At 45.2% G+C, this 25,528-nt stretch overlaps 11 protein-coding genes across 11 annotated transcripts; 3 read left to right on the top strand and 8 right to left on the bottom strand.

Annotated features, from left to right (window-relative positions):
* Positions 1 to 2,051: 2,051 nt before the first annotated feature.
* On the bottom strand, positions 2,052 to 2,516 carry BGZ61DRAFT_373816 (uncharacterized protein; the record flags this gene model as incomplete). The annotated part of the gene is made up of 1 exon (XM_046242281.1): positions 2,052 to 2,516. A coding segment is annotated over one exon (465 nt), but the record flags the coding sequence as incomplete, so codon positions are not given.
* Positions 2,517 to 5,530: 3,014 nt separating this feature from the next.
* Positions 5,531 to 5,701, bottom strand: BGZ61DRAFT_373818 (uncharacterized protein; the record flags this gene model as incomplete). Its single annotated transcript, XM_046242282.1, has 1 exon — positions 5,531 to 5,701. A coding segment is annotated over one exon (171 nt), but the record flags the coding sequence as incomplete, so codon positions are not given.
* Positions 5,702 to 8,340: 2,639 nt separating this feature from the next.
* Positions 8,341 to 8,619, bottom strand: BGZ61DRAFT_308407 (uncharacterized protein; the record flags this gene model as incomplete). The annotated part of the gene is made up of 1 exon (XM_046238775.1): positions 8,341 to 8,619. A coding segment is annotated over one exon (279 nt), but the record flags the coding sequence as incomplete, so codon positions are not given.
* Positions 8,620 to 9,710: 1,091 nt separating this feature from the next.
* Positions 9,711 to 10,151, top strand: BGZ61DRAFT_541516 (ankyrin repeat-containing domain protein; the record flags this gene model as incomplete). The annotated part of the gene is made up of 1 exon (XM_046255055.1): positions 9,711 to 10,151. The coding sequence occupies one exon, from the start codon at positions 9,711 to 9,713 to the stop codon at positions 10,149 to 10,151; it is 441 nt and encodes a 146-aa protein (XP_046094202.1).
* A 706-nt stretch (positions 10,152 to 10,857) lies between these two features.
* On the bottom strand, positions 10,858 to 13,613 carry BGZ61DRAFT_500616 (uncharacterized protein; the record flags this gene model as incomplete). The annotated part of the gene is made up of 11 exons (XM_046251582.1): positions 10,858 to 11,220; positions 11,310 to 11,433; positions 11,488 to 11,525; positions 11,578 to 11,655; positions 11,703 to 11,808; positions 11,867 to 12,116; positions 12,171 to 12,285; positions 12,342 to 12,437; positions 12,495 to 12,862; positions 12,940 to 13,064; positions 13,600 to 13,613. 11 exons carry the CDS (start codon positions 13,611 to 13,613, stop codon positions 10,858 to 10,860), a joined length of 1,677 nt encoding a protein of 558 aa, XP_046094201.1.
* A 292-nt stretch (positions 13,614 to 13,905) lies between these two features.
* BGZ61DRAFT_487128 (uncharacterized protein) lies at positions 13,906 to 15,280 on the top strand (the record flags this gene model as incomplete). Its single annotated transcript, XM_046249934.1, has 3 exons — positions 13,906 to 14,112; positions 14,185 to 14,779; positions 14,838 to 15,280. 3 exons carry the CDS (start codon positions 13,906 to 13,908, stop codon positions 15,278 to 15,280), a joined length of 1,245 nt encoding a protein of 414 aa, XP_046094200.1.
* A 1,651-nt stretch (positions 15,281 to 16,931) lies between these two features.
* Positions 16,932 to 19,358, top strand: BGZ61DRAFT_435191 (uncharacterized protein). Its single transcript, XM_046243986.1, has 3 exons — positions 16,932 to 17,397; positions 17,544 to 18,029; positions 18,129 to 19,358. Exons 1-3 carry the CDS (start codon positions 17,351 to 17,353, stop codon positions 19,249 to 19,251), a joined length of 1,656 nt encoding a protein of 551 aa, XP_046094199.1. The 5' UTR covers positions 16,932 to 17,350; the 3' UTR covers positions 19,252 to 19,358.
* A 296-nt stretch (positions 19,359 to 19,654) lies between these two features.
* Positions 19,655 to 20,307, bottom strand: BGZ61DRAFT_467867 (ankyrin repeat protein). Its single transcript, XM_046247822.1, has one exon. The coding sequence runs from the start codon at positions 20,229 to 20,231 to the stop codon at positions 19,839 to 19,841; it is 393 nt and encodes a 130-aa protein (XP_046094198.1). The 5' UTR covers positions 20,232 to 20,307; the 3' UTR covers positions 19,655 to 19,838.
* Positions 20,308 to 20,363: 56 nt separating this feature from the next.
* On the bottom strand, positions 20,364 to 20,873 carry BGZ61DRAFT_373810 (uncharacterized protein; the record flags this gene model as incomplete). The annotated part of the gene is made up of 1 exon (XM_046242280.1): positions 20,364 to 20,873. A coding segment is annotated over one exon (510 nt), but the record flags the coding sequence as incomplete, so codon positions are not given.
* On the bottom strand, positions 20,809 to 22,215 carry BGZ61DRAFT_467864 (kinase-like domain-containing protein). Its single transcript, XM_046247821.1, has 3 exons — positions 21,821 to 22,215; positions 21,512 to 21,733; positions 20,809 to 21,440 (listed from the first exon to the last, which is right to left on the bottom strand). Exons 1-3 carry the CDS (start codon positions 22,124 to 22,126, stop codon positions 20,967 to 20,969), a joined length of 1,002 nt encoding a protein of 333 aa, XP_046094196.1. The 5' UTR covers positions 22,127 to 22,215; the 3' UTR covers positions 20,809 to 20,966.
* A 1,890-nt stretch (positions 22,216 to 24,105) lies between these two features.
* BGZ61DRAFT_500613 (uncharacterized protein) lies at positions 24,106 to 25,322 on the bottom strand (the record flags this gene model as incomplete). The annotated part of the gene is made up of 7 exons (XM_046251581.1): positions 24,106 to 24,449; positions 24,573 to 24,622; positions 24,728 to 24,818; positions 24,858 to 24,976; positions 25,079 to 25,120; positions 25,151 to 25,213; positions 25,249 to 25,322. The coding sequence occupies 7 exons, from the start codon at positions 25,320 to 25,322 to the stop codon at positions 24,106 to 24,108; spliced, it is 783 nt and encodes a 260-aa protein (XP_046094195.1).
* Between the last annotated feature and the right edge of the window lie 206 nt (positions 25,323 to 25,528).

Raw genomic sequence — 25,528 nt, 5'->3', positions numbered from 1 at the left:
AGTGTAGCTGAGCTGTAAACTTCTTCTATAAGGTCAATTTTGGCTGGTTGCTTTCTAATGATATAAGTAATAGCATGAAGCTCGAGGAGGCCCTGAAGATGTTAAGGGATCTTAATAACTGCTTAGAATTGATCTTTCTGTTGTTTAGTTGGAGTGGTAATAGAGTTGATATAACTGGGCGACTTGTTAGTCTTAAAATGCTGTTAGTTGTAGCCGAGCCGATTAAATTGCGAAATATTAGAGAGGCTATGGTAATACGGGCTGGTTATGTTAATCTATACCAGGCCATATACACCGCTGCTATTATCAAGGCTAAGAGACTCAAGGGAGGCATATTGCTATTAGAGTTAAAATAGATAGTCCTTAAGATGAATATACTAGTCGGGCCTTAAGTACCTAGTTAAGGGAAATAAACTTACACTCTATACAAACTGCAATTAGATAATTCTATAATTTTAGTAGAAGGGACGCAATATCCAGATTCCCTCCCCGACGCTGATATCTAGCTGCTTAATAAATAGATTGCTACTCTTATATTACTTCTTAAGCTTGCAGGCTATTTCTACTTTAAGATACTCCCCGGTTGCTATAGCTATATCCGCTACACTTATATACAATTCGGCCTAGTCTACTCTCTCTCCGACTTAGCAGACCCAAGTCGCGAGTCTATCTTGCTCTACTCCCTTCTCCCTACTACAAGCCGGCGCAATTTTGAAATATTTGGTATAGCTAAATGCATTAGCTGCAACACCCTACTAACCCTCGAGGAGCACTACCATCTAGCCCACGCCCTGGCCGATGGTATCCTATTTCTACTAAGTATCTCCTGGGTCTATAAGAGCCTCTATAGCTGGAACGTTCTCCTCTTCCGATCCCGCACCAGCTAGGGCGCTATCAACTTCAGCCGACCTCTTATTATTAGTTTTGATATCTTGCGTTGCAAAAAGCCAGGGGAAATCACTATTAATATGTACAATCCCGACTCTCCGCTCCGCTTGTGGCAGCATCTAGATCTATGTAGTAGCATATATATGCAGTTTCGACTAAAGTACGATATTTACTTGCTTGGATTGATGCTCTTTGAGATTGCTATGTAGCAGGACTTGCTGAGCTTTAACAGGCATGAGGATCTTTAGATGTATATGCTGAATTATTCGGGGATTATTGTATATAGAATGGGTATAATATATTGGGATGTGATAATGGTATGCTTGGATGATAATTTTAGGTGGGATGAAGTAAATATTCCCGGGGGAGGGAGGATGGCGTTGGTATTTGTAGATGATGTTGTTGCGAAGCTGTTGTTTTGTATTGAGGGGGGTCTTAGTATTTAAGTACTAGAAAAGGGAAGGGTATTATTCTTAGTTCTTATCTTATTTCTCTTTTTCCTTCCCCTTAGCTTTATTACTCTTATGTACTGTATTATTGTTACTGGGCTCCCCTCTTAACTTAGTAATTATATGAATATTCCGGTCCTATAGAGATGCTATTATGCGCTTGATATTACCGCCTATGTTCTTAGCTAGAATTCAAGCTATAGAATCTCTCTTTAGTGTTATTATTCTATTAAAATGTTTTAGCACTTAATATATATATAAATCCTGGCATTGCATACTATATAAGAGGGGTGTCTTGCTTGCCTTATTATAGGCATTTATATTAGCACCAGCCCGTAAAAGTAGGTAGGCTATTTTGGCATTTCTATTTGCAACAACCTGGTAAAGGAGGGTTTTTTACTTATCTCCATGGAGCATCTAATTTATATTTGCGCTATATTTAACGAGAAGTTTTATATTACTAGCTTAGCTTCTTAGTGTAGTGTTAGCTAGAAGCTAGTCTAATATATCTTGCTAGGGCATGCTAGATTTGGGATTGTTTTGGAGGTCTTCTAGTATAACTTTTAGGAGACAGCTTATATTATTCTATGCTATGTAGAAATATAGCTTGATGCACTAAATTATATTGTTATTATCCTCTAAATTAACTGTATAAACAGCCTGATGCTTGTATACTAGTATTTTTAAGATTTCCAAGCAGCCTAGGTAGATATTCTAAATGTCTCGAACTATACTATAGGAGTCTTGTAAATTACTAATATCTAGATTAAGTAGATAATAGTAGTAGTCTAGGGTGTTGCGGCGGCCTTCGGGACTTACAAATTTATCCCCTATAAGGATGTCGACTTGTATTTTTTTTTTATATAGCTTTCTTATAATATTAGCATAGCCGTAAAAAACCATAAAATACAATACTATAAAACCTCTGTTATTAATAAAGTCAAGGTGATATGGGGTGTTGAACTTCTTAAGGATATAGTTCACGATTAGGAGGTTTTCTAATTGGTAAGTAAGGTACAATATAGTTATTTTCTTATTGGGTATTATAATAAATAATAAAATTAAGTTCTTCTTAGAGTATAATAATTTAAGAAGGTATCTTAGTAGCACTAAGGCTATATCTAGGTTATTTATAAGATATTTAAAGAGAATATTTATATTAGGATACTCTTTATTAGGCTAACTGGGATAAATTAGCTTCTACATAGCATTAATATCGGCCTTATACTAGATAAAAGTAGAAGTAATCTTAAAATTCCAGCTTAAAATTGCTCTTATTAAGGGTATCTGGGATTGTTATATAAGGAAATTTATCTTAATACTCTTACTGGCAATTATATTTACTACAGTTCTATTATATTTAAAACTCTCTATATAGAGGTCTAGAAGCTTCTTTATATTTGGAATGTAACTGTTGGTAGAGTATGCCTTGGCATACTTTATGGCGTATAAGATATTTGTAGGCTTAGCTATTTTAATGATCTTCTCTGCAATATCAGCCTAGAATTTTACCTGGTTGCTGCCCCCTCCTAGAAAATCTTCTTTAGAAAGGATTTTTAAGATAGCAGTACTATCCCCTGTTAACTATAGGAGCTAAGGGAGTGCTAATATTGGGACTTTCGGAGCTAAGTTAAACTTGCAAAGAATAAGTAAAGTATACTCCAAGGCGTTAGCCTAGCCTTTACCTCTATATACTAGCCGTTCGTGAAATAGATATAAGGCTATGGCCTGGACAACGTAATTCTCGAACTACATGCCAAAGGAGATGCTCTTATTAGTCGGGCCGGGTATAGAAAGGAGGCCCGGTTGGGCGAGGGTTTCGCCTCTTTGACGTAACTCCTCAAGAAATACGCGGAGGATCTCCGGTTTGTTCCTCCGAATAGCAATATCTACCGGTCTTACTCCCTTGAAGGCGTTTTGGATATCTGCCCCGCATGAGACGAGAGTTCTTGCGAGTCCAGTCATCCCCAGCTCTACGGCCCAGTGCAGGGCTGTGCCTCCATGGGTGATGCCGAATATGTCGATGGAGCTCTGTGTGCCGTCCATTTTCTGCATCGGAAGAGAAAATGCTCAACCGTCTCTGTCGCTTGTCCACATGCGCATTGCTGTGATGGTACTACTGTGATCCGAAAGAGGTATCCATTCAGTCTGGCCATGCCTGTCCTGAGCTGCGCCAGCACGCTGGCTTCTCTCCATGACAAGCCGTCGTATAGTTGTCGAGTGTGCTTGCCTGGTAGTGCAGCATCGACTCTCTTCGAAAACCTTCCGACGTTATCCGGTAGGTGCTTGCTATGCTGGTTCAATCGAGCCATGTTGAGGGTCGTCGATTGCATTCTAGGAAATTTCAGGGCCGGGATGGCACCTTGAATTGTACTGTAAAAGACTGCAACTAGCCAGGCTGCGTTGAATATCCACAGTACACTTTAAAGGCATTTTATATGCAGCTGATCGTACAGTATATATGAATATACGCCAAGATATTTAGTTGGCAATTGATAGGGATGCATAAAGAATTGATACGAATGCATAAGTCTCAGAGACATATGATTTTTTCTAATATCTAATTAGACTAAGTTTTCTAGACCCATAAATACCTTCTAGCAAAGGTGGTAAAGCCAGCACTCTTAATAAGCTTAGATCTTATTAGTATAGAAGCAACCAAGTTAAAGCCAGCCTTTTAGAACTAGTTATATTTAGGCGTTAAAATAAAATATTAATTTCGATATAGAATTGGGCCAATTCCATTAAGAGCAGCCATCTATATCTCCTCTTACTACTATAAAGAGAAGAATCTCCTTATTGCAATTAAGCAGCTCCTATTAACTCCTTTATCTCTAAATATAAATTGCATCTTCCGTTCGATAATATGTTTCTTCTCGCTCTAAGAATAGCCGACTAGCTCTATATCTAGCGTTAATTTAAGGTACTAGCCTGGGTACTGGCTTGTCGGCCCTGCTACTGTTATTTTTGGGAATGTAATTAGTCATTAGGACTGGGGCTTCGGGTTCAATATCTTGAATTGCTCTCTGAGCTAGAAGGTGACCCAGACTGGAGGATGATAAAGGTCCTAATTGTAGATAGTTAAGAGACTGGTAGTGGATAAATTGCTAATAGAGAGCTTAATTGCGTTATGCTAGGTATTTAGGTAAGATTAAGAAGAGCTAAGCTCCTAGTACTCTATATTTTAGGATCTTTAGTAGAATTCTACTTATACTAATAAAAACATAACTGACAAATTAAAGGCTATAAAATCCATACGTCCCTAAGACTTATATATCTATATTAATTTATTATATATTCCTATTAATTGCTTTTAGTTATATAATCTAGGTTCTTATTAGTAAAGAGGAGAATAGATATCTTAGTAGAGTAAAGTTAATCTTATAATTATAATATAATATAGGGCTTTTAATTAGTAAGAATATTTAATAAATATAGCTAAGACTTAAAAAGTTTAGTTATTATATATAGAGTAGAATCAGGCTAATAGGAAGAAAATGTTAGTGCAGATTTTTATATATAATTTAAATCTAAATATATTTAATTACTTAATATCTTAACTCTCTTTAAGGTTTTTAAGAGTATAAGAGCAGCTCTTTAAGTTAATAAGATCTTTTAGAGAGATAAGTACTATTCTATAAGACCCAATCCCGGTATTTATAAAGTACTCTATCTATTTCTCTACTTTGCTTTCTACCTTATCTAAATATACTATCTATATAAATACTATAAGCTACTTAAGTAAGAAAGTAGCTATATAATAGGCTATATTTAGTAGTATAATTAGATATAGTTAACTTAAAAACTTTAATAAACTTAATTAGTTAGTAAGCCTTTAAAAAAGTAGTGGGGTTAGCAGTAACGAATTTATTATAGGTAGAGCCTATAGCTAAGTACTTTATATTATTATTTTAAATGTTAGTAGAGCCAGCTTAATTACTGTAGAAAATAGTATTAAAAATAAGGTAGTTATTCTAAAAATATATATCTATATTGCAACTAGAACTACTAATAAAATAGGCAATAGGTAGACTCTAAGTAAATAAGTCTGGATTGTCGCCCTGGATACTAATAGGAATATAGTTATAGGGAAAGAACTATATAGAGATATAGTCTGGGGTCTATTCTATAATATATATATTACTACTATTATTATTAAAGCTATTACTATAATTCTAGTTATTAGTAGTAATCTAACTGCAGCCTATTCTAGTCTTACTAATATTATAGTTAGTTTCTATAAGAGTAGTATTCTTAATAGTGCCCCTATTAGAAATATTATAGCTAGAGTTAGTATAAAGAGTAATAATATTATAGGTCTGTATATTAATACTCTTAATAATATCAATCTCTTTAAAGACAGGCTAATTAGGTCTAAAAAACTATATAGCAGGCTAAATTTTACAGATACTACTAGATATATAGGCAATATCGGTAATAAAAAGGCTATAAGTAAAGGCCTATTAAGAAGTTACCTGGACGAACTTATAGCTGCTAGCTAAGTTAATAGTAATAGTATTAATATCTAGGTAAATAGCATTATTATAATAGCCAGTAAGACTGTTAGTATTAGCTGTATTAGTATTAATATACTTAATAAAGTTATTAGTTAGGTCCTTCTAATTAAAAAAACTAAAAGATGTAAAAAAAAATTAGAGGAATTATAAGTTGTGTTAAGAGTGTATATAGTTATGTAAACAGCTCTATTAAAGAGGGCTATAAGTCTGACGAGGATGGAGGTATATATATTTTATTATTACTAGAGAAAGTCTCCCCCTAAATATTTTTAAATAATTATTTAAAGGTAAAAGCTTTTAAATTATTATTTTTTATATTTAGAAAGTTATATTATTAAAATATAATATAAAAGCATACTTAAAAGGCTGTAGGCTATTTATTTATAGAATTATACTTAGCAATAAGATTATCTTTACTAAGAGTGCTAAACTTAGGTAAGTATCTAATTTGCTACTATTAATATAATATAGGACTATTATAACCTATATTTACCTTATAAATAGTTACTTAAAGGGGCTAGACTGAAGGTATTAGATTAGATAAGACAGAAATAGGCTAATATAATAAAATATATTAAAGTGGGTGTAATATAACTAGATAAATTTATATATAGCTAGAAGAGGTTTTTTTAAAAGCTATAGCACTAAAAATAAATAACTTTAATTTAAAAATAAATAGAAGTTTTTTCTTACTCTAATATAGAATATTTTATTATAAATTTATATTACTAATCTTACTAAGGGAAAGTATCTATATAAATTAAATATAAAATAGATACTAGATATTTAATTTTATTTATATTTGCATAACTTAATATTCAAGGCTTTATATTAAGTTAGTATATATATAGTTAGTACTCTTTCTAAACCTAATTTAATTATATAACTAATAATAAATATTTACTTTAGTATATCTATATATAATTATAATTTCAAGATTAAATCTTATATTAAACTACACGCCGAGATCTTTAATATTATAAAAAGATAACTGCAAATAACTCTAACGTGAGTTTTAATTAGGAAAATCTCCCAGACTATTTCTTAGAGGATAATTTAAATATGCCTTTAACTAAAATTCCTCTAAAACCACTAGCAAATAACATTACATCAGATATCCTATTTAATAAGCATTCTAAAAAATGGGATATTAGACGGATTATCGGGGAAAAGTAGATTAATAGTGTGACAGGCGGTTAGGGACACTTGGGCTAGCTGGTCGCTAGCGGGGATGTCTCTAGGGTGACCCGGATGGGGTTAAAAGGGGAGGTCAGTGCCGTCACTGGGGAAAATCATAGCTTTTTCCTTTTCATCAGAGATTTCTTCCTAAAAGTCAGAGAGGCCGGAAGGACTCGAGGCTGCTAGGGAGTCTATTAATTAATTGCCTTTATTTTTGAGAGATTTATTTGAGCCTTCTTGCCGTTACTACATTCCCTGTCCAACCTCCGTCTTCAACCTCCCTCAGATATCGGGCTGCCGCAGGCCCCATTGATGCCTTGCCAGCGAACTTTCCTGCGACCGACCCGATATTCTACCTCATGAGATGCTTCCCTATCAGGAGACATGAGCCTCAGATTGATCCGACCTCATACGCGTAATCTGGTGCAGCTTCGGGCTGACCGGCCAAGACGCCTGTGCGACGACTCTCTGTGTATTTCCCCTAGGGTAAGTTAATGAGTTGGGTGTTGTTTTCCGTCCCTTCCTGCTGCTAAAATAGTATTAAGTACTATATCTTTAACTGGAAGCTAACTTAGGTGCCTGAATATAACGCTAAAAATGCTAAAGAATTGATTTAAGAATAGAAGAACTGGAAGGCTAAAGTTCAAATAAAGATAGATAAGAGCTCTCAAGGCAGAGCCAGGAAACATAGCGCGCCTTAAAGAATTGTCACAGCCTGGGCGACCTCTTGGGAGGCCAGAGCAGTCAGGGCCGGCAGAACCGGAAGTACGGAGATACTTCAGGCCGGAGTGAGCGGACCCACTTAAACCGGAGTGAGCAGAACTACGGACGCCCACTCACACAACGCCCCAAAGAGTAAGCAACGTGAGCAGAAGGAACAGGACACGGTAAGCACCCTAGTATATAGTCAACTGAGGAATGCACATCTAGTATGGGCAGCCCCTCAGCTATCAATACAACTTAGTTACCTCAATCACCTTGACTCGCTACGCATCACTGTATTTAACCATTACCAGACGTAATACTTACCAGTAAGTTAACGCCCTAACCGCTCTGCTAACATAAACCTACGGTTTATCCACCAGCAACTACCCCTCTACCTACCCTAGACTACATCTACAGCAGACCAGAAGACACAACCGTTACATATAGTAATAAATAGATTAGCTTAAATAAGCTGAAGAGTTATTAGAAGCTATTTCCAGTTTTCTTACTGTCTAAATATATCTCTATCAGCTGTCAGTAATAACCCCAAAAGCTGTATATATAAAGACTTATATTATATAATATATATAATAACTTTGCGTATATATCTTACTCTTAACTTTATTGTAAAGACTCTCTACTTCTTTCTTAAATATCCTTAGCGTCTCGACTATAGCTGTGTATAATAGAGCTGCAAGACTAACAGAGAATCCAAAATTAAACCAATTATCTACCTCTTTGTTATGAGAATCTTCAGGCCAGTTATTATAATACGCTTTAATAACTGTTTTACGAATATTTGTGAAGCCAGCTACTCCAAGCTGGCGTTGTATTTCTTTAGAATCTACTTTCATTAGGCGGCCATACCGATCCATTGCATCGTGGCATAACTCTTTAGCCTCGGCCGCTTTTGCTTGATGCAAAGGTAACACACCCATCGGCGTTCCCGCTTCTATGCATTCTGGATATCGTAGCCGAACTTATATACCTATTGACGTACTTGGCCGTCTCTCTCCGTCAAGGTCCAGCCTTTGTAGAGCTAAAAGAGTCGTTAATTGTCTTCTTCTATACGTTCTGGGACGGGTGTAGTTAACTCGGTAGGATAGAGGGTGGCTATTTTAATTTAGGATAGTAATATAAGTAATAGTAAAGCCCCTAGAATAGACTTATTTAAATTTTATATATAGATAAAATGGGGTAGCAAATTGATATTATTGTGTTATTGTGGGCAATAGAAAGTACTTAGGGTATATATTATTTTATAAGAAAATCCAGGTATTTTCAAACCCTATTTAAAATTTCTATTCCTTTCTATAATTTCTACATATAGAACATATAGAAGGGGCTCCGTGGCGTGGATATAGAAATGCTGAAGCCCACGTGGAATGGAATGGAATGGATATGGATCCACATTATGGATCCATATGTGGATTTCGTGGTATGGATTTGAACCCTGATGTGGTCAGACCAGGCTCTGACCCGGCTGTAGGTCCGGCCGTAAAAGGTCACATCAGGGCCCTCATCGATGGTTGTGAAGTTGAAGAGACGAAGATGCCGTGATAGTTGTATAAAGCGGTCATAACTCATATACTTAGTCACTGGGTGGTCTGCCTCAAAGTCCTGCGGTTCAGAAACCTTCCAATAGTCCTCGATCGCTGGTTCTATGTGAATTTGCATATAAATCAAGATCGCAGGCCATATGTAGACTTCGGCAACGGAGGTCGGCTTCCAAGTCAACAACCGCGACCATGGCTTTAATGGAGGGCTGCCGGCTTTGTGCTGCTGCAATAGATGACTGACCCAGCTATTCGTGTAGCTGACCCAGCTTTTTACTAGGGAAATAGGTATAAATTCCTGGAAAAGCAACAGCGGCTGCTAGGGCAAAGCTGCTATCACAGGGGCCCGGCTTAGAAGGTCTATCGGCTCGAAGTTATGACCGCGATCCGGGACCGGATTTTCAATTAGCCGGCACATGTTATCCTCAGGGCGTTCAACACCTCTTTCATGGGCCGCCGCCAACGGACACGATGATGTGCTGAAAACGCTTCTCGACACAGATGGGGTCGACGTCGACTCGAGAGACAAGTATGGCCGCACACCTCTTTCATGGGCCGTGGAGAAGGGACACGAGGCGGTAGTTGAGATCCTTCTTGATACGGGCAAGGTCGACGTTAACTCTAGAGACAAGCGCGGTCACACACCTCTTGCAGGGTCAGCCGAGAATGGGCACGAGGCGGTAGTCAAGACACTTGTCAACACGGGCAAGGTCGACGTCGACTCCAAAGCAAAGTACGGCCAGACGCCTGCTTTATGGGCTGCCAAGAGCGGACACGAGGCGCTGGTCAAGATGCTTCTCGACACGGGCAAGGCCGACGTCAACTCCAAAGACGAGCACGGCCAGACATCCTTCTGAACACGAGTGGTGTCGACGTCGGCTCCAAAGACGAGCACGGCCAGACACCTCTTTCGTGGGCGGCGGAGAATGGGCACGAGGCGGTAGTCAAGATGCTCCTCGACATGGGCAAGGTCCACGTCGACTCCAAAGAGCCGCCGCCAACGGACACGAGGCGGTGGTGAAGCTGCTCCTCGCCACTATCACTGCGAACCAGCCAAGGCAGACATCGGCTGCCTCCTAGGTGAGAGCCAAGCCACAAATACGAGGTATTGAAGGCCACTGTCTGCATCCGGCTTGTAAGCACTATCCTCCGTTGAGATGGCTTGCGTTGTACCCCTGTTAGCTGGAGACCCAGCCATATCTGAGGAGGCTCTTAGCGCCACCTTGAGGATTTATGCTCGGGGTGATGCAACCGTCGACTTGAAACACCCGGCAATCTGGGCCCCCTATATCTTGGCAGGATCTGGAGATGTGATGTTTGGACAGCTACCTCCTGGGTCGACAGCAGCGGCAAGTGGCGCGGATACCTCCACTGGTAAGGGCTCTGATTCATCGGTGGGAAGACTACGTGCGACAGTGGATGACAATTAGGGATCGTCTGGCTGCTTCGCGTGAGTTTTGTAGCACATCTGAAAGGCCATAAGCTATCGACGAATACAAAATGGTGCAAACTAACTGCCAAGCCCTACCATTACCTAATTTACCTTAGCAATGACACCGACGTTCAATTATAGTCAGCGTTAACAGATCCTGCTTCCTTCCCCTGAAATTCCAACCAAAATTTCATGTTCGCAGCTTGCGTCGATACAGCAAGATCGTAGTGCACCTCGTAATAAGTGAGGCCACCAATGCCTGTCTTCTGTTTAAAGAGAGCCCTATCTACATCCCGCAAGTCCGCCTGTAGGGTGCAGTTCTCTTTAGTGTCCTGAGTCGGATGATTAGGCGGGATTGGCGAAACGCATGTGATTAGCTTGTCCGTAAAGATGAGATCATCGTTGTTGTAGTCCGCGTTCAAAGTCCGATAAAATGAGAACTTCATCATCTGATCTCTCTTCAGGTCTTCGCCAATGTATATGTACCAGGTCATCTATGTTCCGTCAGCTGTTTTCAAGGAAGGATCTCGAAACTAGCCTCTCTTACCCTCATAGTCCGCGTCACTCCATCATACTGACCAACCTCAGTTGGCCGCCCTTTGTCAATAGCCGGTTCGTAAATGGACAAGGCAGCTACTCCGTAGTGATGTGTTGCCTGTGTCGAGACCACAACTGCCTGGTGTGGCAATCGGCTCAGTACGGCACCCCTATGCATGGATTAGCCGAAGTCAGAGGCAGGGCCTAAAGAGCGTCTCGTTTACTTGAGGATTGCGGCCCAAGCATCATCGGGCTGTATAACCTGACGCAAAGTGTGAACTTGAGCACCGCGAAGAATCATTGAGATTGCCCACCTGGACATCAGGGTGCGCCTTTTGTATACATTCCTTGAGATACTGGCTAGCACCAAAGCCGCCAACAAGGAATATTCCCTGGAAGAGTCAGAAAAGATCTCCTGAGATGTGCAAGTGATTCTGACTTTGATGCCCCGACCCTGTCTCTTTATAAGGGCATTCTTGGCCTGCTCGTCAACGAGGCGAAGGATATCGTTTACAAGAGGGTCGAAGACTTGCTTCACCCTTGCTCTTCATTTTCGCCAGAGTCAGTCTCATACATAGCGCGGGGTTAAATGGCGAGACTCACCCAGTCATGGCCCAGCAATCGTTCTTAAGCCCTTCGAACGGATTATCCTCCAAACCAGCTTGAGGGAAGTTGATCAAATACTCTTCCTCAGTGTCACCGAGGAAACGCCGCTTGACATATTGATCAAATTCTTCGTACGCCTTTCTCCATCCTTTGCCCTTTTTCAGTTTTATCCATTCCTCCTCCCCAACAAGGTCCTGGACCGCTTCGGCAAATCTCTTGTTCAGCCCAAGAGAGCCAGCCATGCCACCTATTCCCGCATTAGAGCTAGGTGCCATTATTTCTAGATTTGGGATTTACTGACCAGACCCTGGAACAACTTCGGCTAGCTCCAAACCCGGTCTTGTTGCGACTACCTCGTACGTGATTAGATCCACCGTTCCGCCACCTGCGTCACACAAAACGAAGGCATCCCCGATCTGGATTAGTAAGGTAAACGTTCAAGAATCACCCAGCAAGAGCATAACTAACCTACCCCTAGTGCCCTTTCCTGGCTGTACATGGTGTACAGTGCCGCGGCTTCTGGTTCCTTTATTAGACTCACTGGGTGGATCCCCGCTTTCTTTGCCGCCTGGCAATATGTCAGCTATTGGGTCGCGTTACTTCTGCAGAATCAGGAGATACCAACCCGAAGTGTATTGTCTTTTGCTTTATCTGACCATACAGCTGGTACAGTTAAGACAAACTGCTTCTCACAAAGAAGGAAGTATTCCCTCGGGACTTTAGACTCGATCTTAGTCATGGCGTGGGTGTATATGGCTCCAATGAAATCGCCCGCAACGTCAACGGGGTTCTTAGGTAACCTTTTGATCTCTTTTTTCTTATTGCCTGTTGGGAGGTATAAAGGCTCCGGTTGGTCTGGATCGAGAAGCAGCTTCACACCGCAAACGCAGTCGTCTTCCCAGTCCAGCTGGCCTCCCCATTTGAACTGTTTCGCATCGTCTGGAGCGTATGATATTTTGGTCGGTGTCTTCGGCTGTGTGCGGCCTTCAAGTCCTGGAGATCAGAAAGGATGTTAGCGTAGATTCGCTAGTCCAAGGGGAAACCAGAGTTGTTATGTCAGGCAATCCTACCCGGCCAATCCACTATGGTGGTAACAACTGGCTTCTTTGCTGGATTACAGAAAGCATACGCAATTCCAGAAAAGGTTGTTCCGAAGTCCAGAGAAATGACGACTCGGTCCTCAGCCCCCAGTACCCTTGGCTTGCCCATTAGGTCCGCCATGCTTTTAACGAGCCCGCCACTCATTGCTCACGTTGTAGAGATAAGATATGAAATAGCTTGGTAAGGGTGAGAGAATTGAATTAAGATCAGAAGTGAGGCGAGACGGTGAATTCTTAGCTTTTAGTTGAAGGGATTGGTGGCCGGTCAAAATGCGTTTCTAACCAAGCCTCAGTGCCACTGGGCGCGGCATCCTCCGCTGTCTGGTCACCACACTTTTAGCTGTATAAAAGGACTAAATTTAGGTTAACATTATTTCTAGTATGAGGAACTTTATTCTTTGTAGCTATACCCACCCTGGTTTGAATCATCTAGCTTTTGAGCCTCGCTGGCCTGCAAGTAACTTCAAGAATCAGCCCATGAAATGATGATATGGATGATCTGAGACGACGCCGCTAGAGCAAGTACACACCAAGCCAGCTCATAGATGATTATGATATTATTATCTTATTGAATCACATGTTCTAGGTATAGGTGTTACGCCACTCCGTCTGCTCAAGGATACGACACGCCACCGACACCCCATCTAGGCTTCGAGTACCAATCAGATGCAAAAAGAGGCGGCAAATAAAGTTATATTACGTCACCGCAGGTCAGAAAACCGAGACAGTGCGCGCCAAGTGATTATGTTGTCCGATCCGATGTGGCTCTAAGCACATGTCATATCGGCTTACGGACAGGAGTGGGTATCCAGCCAACGCCGCCGTGTCTCATCTCTGTGCAGGAACATTACGGGGTCTTGGAGTCTTTTAAGGGAGTTCACTTTGCATCATCATTAAGACGGCTCACTTAACTTTTCACGATACGCTCTGACTACAATGGAAAACGAAGCAGCATGTCGAGGGGACCCGATGGATTGGAGAGGCGATCGGCAGTCTGTCGAGGAGCTCAACCAGATCCTTACGACGCACCTTGGACAAGTGAGGGATATCATCAAAAAGGAATGCCAAACTATCATTGGTACACTCGAGTGTGCAGCTATTCCGGAGCAGAGAAGTTCAACCGGCTTCCCTGGAGGATCCCTTGTAAGCTCCCCGAATCACCTATCATGGCTAAGATTCGCGAAATCCTAACAGAGCGACCTACGGTCATATAAGACGCGCAAATTATCTAGTAGGGATGGACCTGGGCCTGCGGCCGCTCCTGCAACCGACCAAGCACCTCTTCCAGGCGCTAGTCTAGAGAGGGAGGTAGACGACTTAAAAGTGCGCTTGGCTACGAAGGAGTCAGAACTTGATCAGGCGCGGTCGCAGGTGAAAGATGCTACTGACAAACAGGAAAACATGAAGCGCCAACTCTTCCAAGAACAATACAGAGCTAAGGAACTCCAAGACAAACTGGCCAACCTGCGCGGCATTTTGACCAAAGCTCCAAGCGGCATCATCCTAGACGGCGACGTGCAAGCCAAGTTTATGGAGGTCCGGAATTTGGCTCACATGGTTGTGAGGAAGCTGTATAGCAGAGAGCGGATTTCTTCTGCTGGGGACCGGAGTAACGAGTCCCGAAGCTTCTTCGAGCCATTTGTTTCGAAGCGCATTCCATCTCAGTACTTCGAGAACCGCTTTAGGGGCAAGGTTTTCGACATCCTAGATGAGAATTTACTCAGCCGGCCGCAATTTGGTCTTGGGCATAAGGACCACAAGCTCGAGCGGCGCTTGACTGAAATCGAACAAGATTGGAAGAATCTACAAAGTATGCACTCCCTCGTAATTGGGCTTGAGGTACACATAGCTCGCTAACGATTGATCAGTCGCAGTACGATACCCAAGGGAGATGGCCGATTGGAGACTTGCTACTTTGAAGTGTGTTGAGCTGATGCGGACCGAGCCGGACGCGCCAAAAGAAACGTTCGAGAGGATCTGGGATTTCATGCTGCCCGCCCTCACGACAAATCATGAAGATGAAGAGAGAGGTCGGGCTGCACTAGTTAAGCTTTGTGAAGAGGCTTACTCTCTGGCCATCATGACGCGCAAATCCCGAGACACATTTATTATGGAAAAGCCGCCCCATCGGGCCTTACTGAGCGAGTGGACTGATTGTGTGGAGGAATTCGCCCACGAGTCAATCAGACACGGCGAATTTACAGGAAAGATACAGTTCTGCCTGTTCGGCGGCTTGTCTAAAATACCCGAGGAACACCCAGGAGCAAAGATTGTCTTAGAGAAGGCACAGGTTGTGGTCATTGGGACTTGATAGGAAAGAGTACTTTTACGCAACCAGAATTCTGAAATCAATGTGGTTTGTTGCTACTTAACAATATGAATGCCTAGTGGAATCAAAATTTATGATACTGAACAAACCCAGGTAACAGATCTAAATTTATCACCGAGGTTTACGCAGGTTCGCTGCCGCGAGGAGCCGCTCTGGCCGTTCGGCTGGCTCGAGATCACCTACAGGGCTGACCTTGACTTGGCCAGAAATTGGCTTTGTTGGCTACGGTGGAATGCATACGCCGCATCCACACCCATTTGGTGGTATTTGCTTTTTCGACCCGAACCTAATACTCGCACTTCGACATTTTATTCATCACAGGATAAGTAACTCAGCTCTCGCCTTAGGAGGATCATTCCGGTGTGGCTGAGATGTAGACCACTCACCGGAGGTCCGCCACCCCCAAGGTCCGCCACATCACGAACGTCTCAATTACATCATCATCCTCAACAACGTTCAATTCGCACAACCGCAAATCGTCTTCTATTGACTCCAAATTTCCGTCAATATCTCAAGATACCGATCGCAGTATTATAAAAGCAACCATTGAGGACGCAAATTCGTCGACTGTTGCAACCGTAGCTCGTCTTGGTGGTATCTCCCGCTCGACATTGAGGGGCCGGTGCAATGGCGCCGTCAACATCCACGCTGCAATGGAAAAGGCCCAAAAGCTAACTGTTTTACAAGAGGAGGACTTAGTGAAGTGGGTCCTATCGAGAAAACAGTTTCATTTCCCATGAGTGTTGCCGACCGATGCTGTGAGGGGCGGCGGACCTCTGGTGAGTGGGTGTACTAAAGAAGATCGCCGAAGAAAGGCGGACCGGAAGCCATGCGTTTCGCACTCCATGTATTCGGTCTGTTCTTAAACTTTTCCTATAGCCACGCGCCAAAGTATAAATGGAACCTTCAATAGAATGCTTTACGCGGGATGCACACCCTTCTACAATGAGACGTAGGTGTGATGTGGAGCGGAAGGTTCCGTCGACTCCTCAACAGGTTTAGGTGCATCATCCCCACATGAATGATCTTCACATGCATCATCTTCAGATGGACTTTTCGTATAGATTGTACCTATACCTGCCTTCGGTCGCAGGGCCGTAGCCCCGCGAAAGTATAATCGAACGATCTATGTCAAATGGTAGCAAACTTATCTGCAACGCTAGTCGGGGTTCGCGCGCGCACAACGAAGTCGGGTGTGCGGGTCTGGCCCGCGGAGCTCCGATGGGTCGCGTCAGCGGTTTCTCTGACACGCAAACTGCTACGCCGTTCCGAAGTACCTTGAGGCATTCCCTGAGCGGTTCAGCCACGAAGTCGGGTGCACAATGCAGAGGGAGCTGTGACTAAATGAGGATTCGATACCTCGGGGCATCATGATACGCGGGCTTAGGTCGTACTTATGTGTGAGGCTGCCTTGTTCACATTAGACTTCAGTAACTTAAAATCGTGTGTCCACACAGCTTTGAAGAATGCCTTGCCGTTTTGCTGGGAATGCTTGTGTAGTTAGCTGAGTCACTTATTGGCTGAAAAATCTGTAGTGGGTCGCTGCACAGCCGGGCTAGGTTCACAACCTCAACCCTGGCTACATACAGTGCAGTACAAGTCCACTTTCCACTTATCTCTCTTTACGTTCACTGGAAAATGAGCTATTTTGGCCGTTCGTGGCTGATGGCTGACGTTCCGGCGAAACATACGACAGCCACTATTGTAGCCCCTTAACGTTGACCAAATTAGCGAAGCCGATTGCAATGACCCCTCTCAATTTTGAGGGATGATCAAGTCGAAATAAGAAGGAATTGCCGAGTTCGTCACTAAATGATGTCTTTTGGGTAGAAACTGTCTGCTAATCCTTTACCGACCTACGCAAACACCACCCATCATTGGGGCCCTGCAAAATGCAACTTAAATTTGCTGCCACTGGACCTGACGGCACTGTGTGAGGCCGATACGTAACAAGGCAGATTGAAGCTATATATCCTCCAAACCGCACCAGCCCCTCATCTCCTCAAAGACGAAAAGTTCATCACTTAGTCAAGATCATTGAAATTATCCCAAATGATTGAGCCAGGTACCATCGTAACAAGCATTGAAGTCTGCGCAAGGTATGTGCGATTCTATGCTCTTTCTCCTCGACAAAACCTCTCATTTCCTTCCCTGCTCCCTACCATGGTAAGGCCGGCGCCTACTTACGTAGCTCAGAAATCATGCTCTTTACCATTAATGTGAGTTGCCATACTAATCGGCTTAGATGCGTTCAATACATCAGGGAGAAGATTAAAGACTATAGGGCCGCTGACAACGAGGTGGAAGAGCGGATAACCCTTGTCGAAAACTGCTGGACTCGGACACGGATCCAGGTTGACTTCCTCCAACCTCTCACGCCCATTATTGACCCCGAGCATCACCGCGTTCTAGAAAGTGTTCTATGGATCCTCGCAACCAAGTTATCATCAGCTGTCACTAGCCTTGAGGGTGTCCTCGAGAAGAAGAACAAGAATGGTGTGGAGCTGAGGCTAGGCTTCTTGGGATTCGCTAGGGGAGTCCGGAAAGGAAAATACGCTTTCGTCAAAGCCACCCTCGACACAGTAATTCGGGATCTTGAGGAGTGGCAGCAGCGGTTCGATCCCTCGTGGTTTCTCATCATGCACATTGAGAATCCCCTTATTGACGAGCAGCTTCGCTGGGGGATGATGCAAAGCCAAGCCTCACTGCAACCGCGCCCCGGTAGGGCCCAGTCATCGTCACCACGGCCCCTTTCGCCCAATCCTGCAGCGTCGCCGTCTAGTTCCGGAAGAACACAATCGAGACAGCCGTCTGAACACTGCCCTCCCAGGATCGCCCTTGCCACGGGATTGCACCAAACTGCCTCGCCATTGTCCTTAGCCGACGGAATAAGGACTGCCCTCCGCACCGAGAGCCCTCAGCAGCCCATCTTCCTCCCCTCCGCTCATTTCGAGTATAGACCCATACCCTACACCAATACCAAAGCAGCCAGCCGCGGCGACTGCTGGTATATCGTCGAGTCACGCCCATGCAAACCCGGAATGCAGGAAGCCATGACAGACGACATCCGCAACCTAGCTCAGAAACTGTCTCGTGCTGATCCGCTAGCCTTTGGTCTCCTCAACTGTAAGGGCGTCATGCGGGTCACTGATCCCCGTCAGCCTTCTCGTACCCTCTCTTTCAATTTGATCTTCCGCATTCCAAATGGCATGGGGATCCCGCAAAGCTTGCGTCAAACCCTTATTTTATACCCAGGACGCAGTGGTGCAGGTCTCTCTGTGACCCGCCGTGTACGCATCGCGCGGGAGCTGGCCAAGTCTGTCAGCTACGTGCATACATTCAAGTTTGTTCATAAGAACATCAACCCCGAATCCGTCCTGCTACTGGAGGACCTCGAATCCTCCCACAGCGCCACATTCCTCGTAGGCTTTGACCACTTCCGCTCTGCCGGTGGCGCTACGAGCCTTCAGGGAGATGGTGCCTGGTATCGCGACATCTATCGGCACCCAACCCGGCAGGGAGAGTATCCCGAGGATTCTTATCGCATGCAGCATGACATATACAGCCTTGGCGTCTGCCTACTCGAAGTTGGTCTCTGGGAGTCATTTGTCGACTACCCATCCGACAGGCCCAGCCCCGGCGGGCCCATCGGTGACTTTGCGGCCAGGGTAATGCGTCCTGGAGGTACTGCTTCAGATAGAAACATTGACACCGGGCGTATGATCTTTGAGGCCAAGGAAGACATGGAGCAGCTCGCTAAAGAAAGGCTCCCGCAGGCAATGGGTGAAAAGTATTCCCAGGTCGTGCTCTCGTGTCTGACCTGCCTTGATGAGGACAACGAGGATTTTGGGGGCGATGTAACGCGGCAGGCGGCGGTTGATCCCGACGGTATCCTTCTTGGGGTGCAGTTCAATGAGTTGATTCTAGGTCGATTAAACGAGATAGTTGTTTGATGTTCCTGACGTGATGGGGATGACGACATGACGGCCATCTTGGCCTACGTTTATTCATACGGCAGACCATGGCAATGTACATTGGGAAAGAGATAGTAATAATGTCAGAGTCAGAATCTTTCTTTTAACCATCGTAAGGTAGCGTTCAGGAGATATATCTATGCAGGCTACCCTTGAAAGGCGACCAAATGAGGCTACAAGAGGGGTTTAAGGGCTCGTGCTATTCGGGAGGAGCATAATCCGAAGACCTGGCTATTGTACGGCTGGGTACCAGATAGTGAGCATAGGACAAAACACAAGTGCTGCCCAAGAACAGATTTTCCGTGGATACAATTGTGCACGTACTGTACTGTACCTGAAAGAAACCAAAGATTTCAAAGGCGACTAGACCTATATCGACTACATGCAGAGATATGACATTTGGCGCACTAAGAATGAAGATGATAGGACTATATAGTAGCACTTTTTACAGAAATGAACGCCCTTGGGCAAACTACATGTGCCGCGTTCGCCCAGGTGGTACTCCAGTAAATTCCACCTATCCCTCCAACAAATCTGGATTTTATTGCACGGAGCCAGAGCCAGAGTTAAGTTGGGATGTCGGCCATATTCTCATGAAGCACCTTGACCACATCCACGTGTCCCTTCTTTGCTGCTGCACAGACTGGCGTACACCCGGAGTTAGTCGGAGTTGTGATATCGGCCCCTTTCTCAAGAAGTAGCTTGACCACCTCGATAAGTCCGTGGCTTGCTGCTGCACAGATTGGCGTCAACCCGTCGTCATTAGGAGTTGTAACATCGGCTCCATTTTCAACAAGTAGCTTGACGATCTCCACGTGTCCCTCCTTTGCTGCTGCAAAGACTGGCGTACACCCGTCGTTATCCGGAGTTGCAATATGGGCACCATTCTCAAGAAGTAGCTTGACCACATCCACGTGTCCCCCCTCTGCAGCTGAATAGACTAGCGTCCTCCCAAACATACCCAAAGTTGTGATATCGGCCCCTTTCTCAAGAAGCACCTTGACCATATCCACGTGTCCCTCGTTTGCTGCTGCAAAAACTGGCGTCCACCCGGAGTTAGTCGGAGTTGTGATATTGGCCCCTTCCTCAAGAAGCACCTTGACCATTTCCACGTGTCCCTTCGTTGCTGCTGCGTAGACTGGCGTCCTCCCGTAGTTATCCGTAGTTGTGACATCGGCCCCATTCTCAACAAGTAGCTTGACCACATCCACATATCCGGTAGTTGCAGCAGCAAAGACTGGCGTCCACCCATTCTTATTCGCAGTTGTGACATCGGCCCCATTCTCAAGAAGTAGCTTGACCGCCTCGACAAGTCCGTGGCTTGCTGCTGCACAGATTGGCGTCAACCCGTCGTCATTAGGAGTTGTAATATCGGCTCCATTTTCAACAAGTAGCTTAACGATCTCCACGTATCCCTCCTTTGCTGCTGCAAAGACTGGCGTACACCCGTCGTTATCCGGAGTTGCGACATGGGCACCATTCTCAAGAAGTAGCTTGACCACCTCCACGTGTCCCTCCTTTGCTGCTACAAAGATTTGCGTCTCTCCGTTCTGTCCCGGACTTGTGGGGTCAGTCCATTCCGCTAAAGCGACGTTTGCCATCCCCCTCTCTTCGTCGACTGGACTTCTGGAGGGTGAGCTCGAGGGTCTAGCATGTTAAGCCATCGGCTCAAAGCATTCTATGGGTTGTTGGACTTACTCGCTGTTTGCGTCTGGAATTGTTGGTACCCTTGGCATCCAAGGATAAACCCATACAAGGCGCTTAGCTGCCTCAGAGCCTAGTCTTTCCTCCGGTTTTGGCCTCACTAAAGCACCAATGAAAGCCTGTACGTCCAAGCTGAGCTGGCAATCATCTACCGAACCACTGGGGAAGAGGCTTTCAGGAGGCCCATTATATAGAACAATGGACCGTCGACTCTGGAATAGAGGGCGTTTCGTCAATAGAAAGAAGGTCATGACGCCCAAGGCCCACATATCTGCCGCCTGGTAATTGATATCCGATAGAACGCCGTAGTCGAACAGCTCGGGTGCCTTGTATTCTTCGGTGCCCATCCCCATAGTGCTGTCGCTAGTAGCTGCTCCTAACCTCTTGCTGAGTCCGAAATCTGCAAGTTTGACCCACCAAGGACCGTGCGGTACAGATGTTGGACACTGTTGAATCAAAACATTCTAGTGCCAGGTGTTAGCCCCTTGCTCAATGCTACATTGCACAGTACCTGAGTTTCTTGGAGTACACGCACATGAGGCTTTATGTCACGGTGAGCAAAACCTGCTCCGTGCATGACAGCCAAGCCCTGCAAGACTTGACTAGTGACCTGGCAGCAGTCATCTTCAGACAAAGGCGGACGTTTGCGTTCGCCAAGATATGTATTCAAATCCCCCGTAGGGAAATACTCCATGGCGATCCACAACGAGTCGCTTGATTTGTACCATCCCAGCGTCTTCGCGAAGTACCTCGAGTACTACTCATCTAAAGTTAGCCTCACTTGGTGTTAACGCATTAAATGGCCGCTCTGTCGCAAGGCATCTCAACAATGACTAGTACATACCCTGTCATGCGAGAATTTAATGATGGTTTCGATCTCTCGAATGTACCGTCGTCTTCCACCGTCATACGGAAGTGGGATCTTCTTCACTGCGCGCTGGGTGTAACTTCGACTGCCACTGGTACATTTTTGTAAGAACACTTCCCCTTGGCCGCCCCGGCCAATCCGTCCCTCATTTTCCCAATATTCCCACCGTTGTGGGGACGATGGGGGCGCATCAGGGTCTTCAAACCTGTGGATGGTATGGCGCCCGTGGAACTGCGTCACTAATTCGTAATCCCGCAGAAGATCCGGTAGGTTATTATCCATCGAGATAAGCCTTTCTGCAGGGTGTTGGGTAAATCTTGGGCGGAAAATTCTAACGTAAAGGGGTCGATGGTGAGGCGGCGAAGAGCAATTCGTCAGCTTTATATCTCAGCGGCCAGGTCCGGTGGGCGGGGATATCAGGTGACTTACCAACCCTTCTTGGGCAATACATTTGACCAGCTGTCCCTCCTTCCTACTGTACCAATTACCCCGCGTAATGGGCCCAATTACACACTTTTCGTCCGTGCGCATGCGACTGGTTTGGCTCCCACCTCACTTCACAGGCCTCCGAAGCCGGTTATACGACCTAGGCACAACCCTCCGAGGAGGTCGGCATCTTCTTGATGTCCCGAATAGTCAAGTGCTCACGACGTCGCGAAGACTGGTTGACTCTGTTGATGACTGCACATCAGAGCTGACCCAGTTGCAGAGCAGGCTGGATCCGCGCAAGGTCCGTAAGGCGATTCGCCGTTTCGGACTTCGTGCCCTCAATTGGCCGTTGGATGGCAAGGAGGTCAGCGACCACAACTCCCTCCCGTACGGCAAATTGAGTGTGTAAAACTATGTCAATCATGGTTCAGCCATAGTGTATGCCACGGTGTATACCATACCGAGCATGATAATCCATCGGACTACAATAATACGAGAGAAAATGTATTTTGAAGTGACGCCTAAAGGTGGCTAGAACGTGAGGTGGAAAGTGTAACTGCCTCGGAAATCGACTTTGTTGGCCTGACCTACACAGCCACATGCACGACAACGTGGCTGTGCGAGAGCCTTGGTTGCGGAAGCGTATGTAATGAGGCAAATCCTCTGGCTCAGCCCGTCATCACAATGGCCAAACCACGTCACCATGGAGCCTGCTGGACTCGCCGTCGTGGTCGTTGGGCTCGCCGGTCCCTTCAGTTCCTGCCTAGAGGCTGTCGACAAAGTTCAGTCTTACAAGTCTTTTAGGACCGACTCGCACGTCCTAGACTGCGGCAGCCTGTCCCTTAGAGTGGCATAAGCGTCCACCTCCGTGGCTAGCCCCGCGTGACCTCTGCCACAGCCGATGTTCATGCGGAGACTTCAAGCGCGGGCAGAATCAACCCCGCCTAATTCCTCATACAACTGATTCTCTGCATTCTCCTGGATTCCCAACAGCCCTACAGTCAGGCAGTCACTATACCGTTGTCAAGAGTGTAATGTAGCTTTATGTAGACTAGGCAATTGTTGGGACTTCTGGCACCAGCTAAAATAGGTAGGAATCAATGTACCTTTGATTTGTTGCCCTCTGGTTGGCTGGACCCCCCTGTTTGGTACCCAAGTGGAGGCTTATGCCACTCTAAGGGATAGGGGTCACTGTTGAAAACCCCAAAAGCCACGCTTAAGCAGGTGAAGTGGGTCTGCACAAACAAACTTACGCCCCACAGTACATTGAGGCATGTACTTTTACGCAAAAACTCATTGGATTTAGACACGGCGGTCCACAGCAGCGGGACCGCACCGAACCAGCGCAGAATAGCTTCATCCCGCATTGCGGAAAAGGGCCGGCTACAAATGGGCTAACCGCCTCTTTTATTGACGATATCAACGCTTAGTTATACTCGTCCTCGTCCTCTTCCTCTTCTTCTTCTTCTTCCCTCCCTTCTTCACCCGGTTTGTTGAGCTGCTACGCATCGATTTAGCAGCGGAAATATTGCTACAAGTTAATCCACTTACAGTCCAGAGCAGAGCAGCCTCGGCGATGGCCTCCAATGCCGCAACCTTTCGCTCCTCGAGAGTCATTTCACCAGCTTCACCACGGGGAGCCAGATCAGGAACACGAGCTGGAGCGGCAGCAGAACTGTGGTCAACAGCGGCACCACAAGCACGCAGCTGCTGTGCTGCACGCTGAGCAGCAGAGCTCCAGGCATCGCCGGGATCCTTATTTGTATCGTCGATCTGCCGGTTCAGTTCCCAAAAGGCACGCACAGCGGCGACAGCGCCAGCGGGGACACACGCTACTTCTGGCCATGCCTTCTCCTCGGTCTTTTTGCCGCACCAGGCTCTGTAAACGAAGTATCTGGAGTGGCTCCTTGCGCATCGGCGATGCTGGACTGAGGATCGGGTTCCTTTGCAGAGTCAACATCTGACTGTGACAGATGGTGGCTGCTTTCGAGCTCTTGGGAGAGTCCAGTTTCTGGAAGCGACGGAACGTCAAAATCTAAGTGAGACGGCAACTTGTCGATGGCTGAGCAAATCCTCGTTAAGTGTGCTGGCATCCAAATGCCATAGATATTTCTCATAAACCAGTAGGCCGTCCACTTATCCTTGCCATCAAGTTCGGTGAAGTTGAAGGTGCGAACTGGATGTTAGTAATATTTGGTGTCTTTACCCTGAATCACTGCGTAATGGCCGTAAACCCGTACGAGTCGATGGTTATGAGAGATGGAGAAAGCCAGTATCTAGCGTTCAACTTCCTTCTTACGGCCGACAAGATAGAAGAGCTTGACGATAGCTCTTATAGCAAGCGTCATGCTATGAGCATTCTAGCGGTCGGCGACATTAAGCACCGCAGCGCCACACTTAACCTTGTATATAAGAAATAAAAAGTATATTTAGTATATTGCCATAAAGAAGGACTAATTGCTAGCAATAAAGTTGCCGATAAAGAATAAGAGCTTTTCTAGCCGATCCTCTAAGAATATATAATGCCTAAAGCCTACTAAGTAGTCTAGCTAGAGTTGAGTATTAATTAGTAGGAGAGAATTACTCCATCCTTTATTAATACTTTCAATCAAATAATTAAGCTCCTTAGCCCCGTAGGTAGCAAGAATCTCTGTAGAGGGAATAATTAACGGGGTGATATCCCTTATGACTCTTGCCTCGTTCCTATCTTTAATTTTCTGGTAGGTGACTTTGAATATATCGTTGCGAAATAGCGAGTCTTTGGATATTTATTGCTCATTCTCGAGCAGTATTCGGCAAAGGGACTTGCTTTTATCAGTGATGCCCAGTCCCGACTTGTCCATGAAGCTGCCCTTCATCTCGAGCAGCGTCTTCTACCGTGGGTCGCGGTACGGCGCACTCTTCTCTTCCCTGGGTCTTTGGTCGCTGGGAGTCGCAGAGCTGGCGGAACCAGGCTCCGGGGGCCCGATGCTGACCAAACCTCATGAGGAAGGCAAGATGCCATGGCTGTGATGGTCGACTGATGTCCTTTGTCGAGGGCGAACGACATTCAGGGTCTGACTACATCGCCACATGCTCAAGCATGATTCTGCACCTCAGTCACAGTCACTCGCCCTCGCTCGAACCGCTCGAGCCCCGATCATTGAGTCATCTCCCTGTCTAAGCGGTTGAAAAATCCCATTCGACGATTTTAATAGCATCAAATTGGCGCCAGCAACGCGCTTCCTGAGCCAACCAATACGTTCATCGCTAGCT

This window comes from Ilyonectria robusta (genome assembly GCF_021365365.1).
Source record: "Ilyonectria robusta strain PMI_751 chromosome Unknown BGZ61scaffold_64, whole genome shotgun sequence".
Lineage (NCBI taxonomy): Eukaryota > Fungi > Ascomycota > Sordariomycetes > Hypocreales > Nectriaceae > Ilyonectria > Ilyonectria robusta.
The sequence above is the reverse complement of the archived record's forward strand: the minus strand, read 5'-3'. Positions and strand labels throughout refer to the sequence as shown.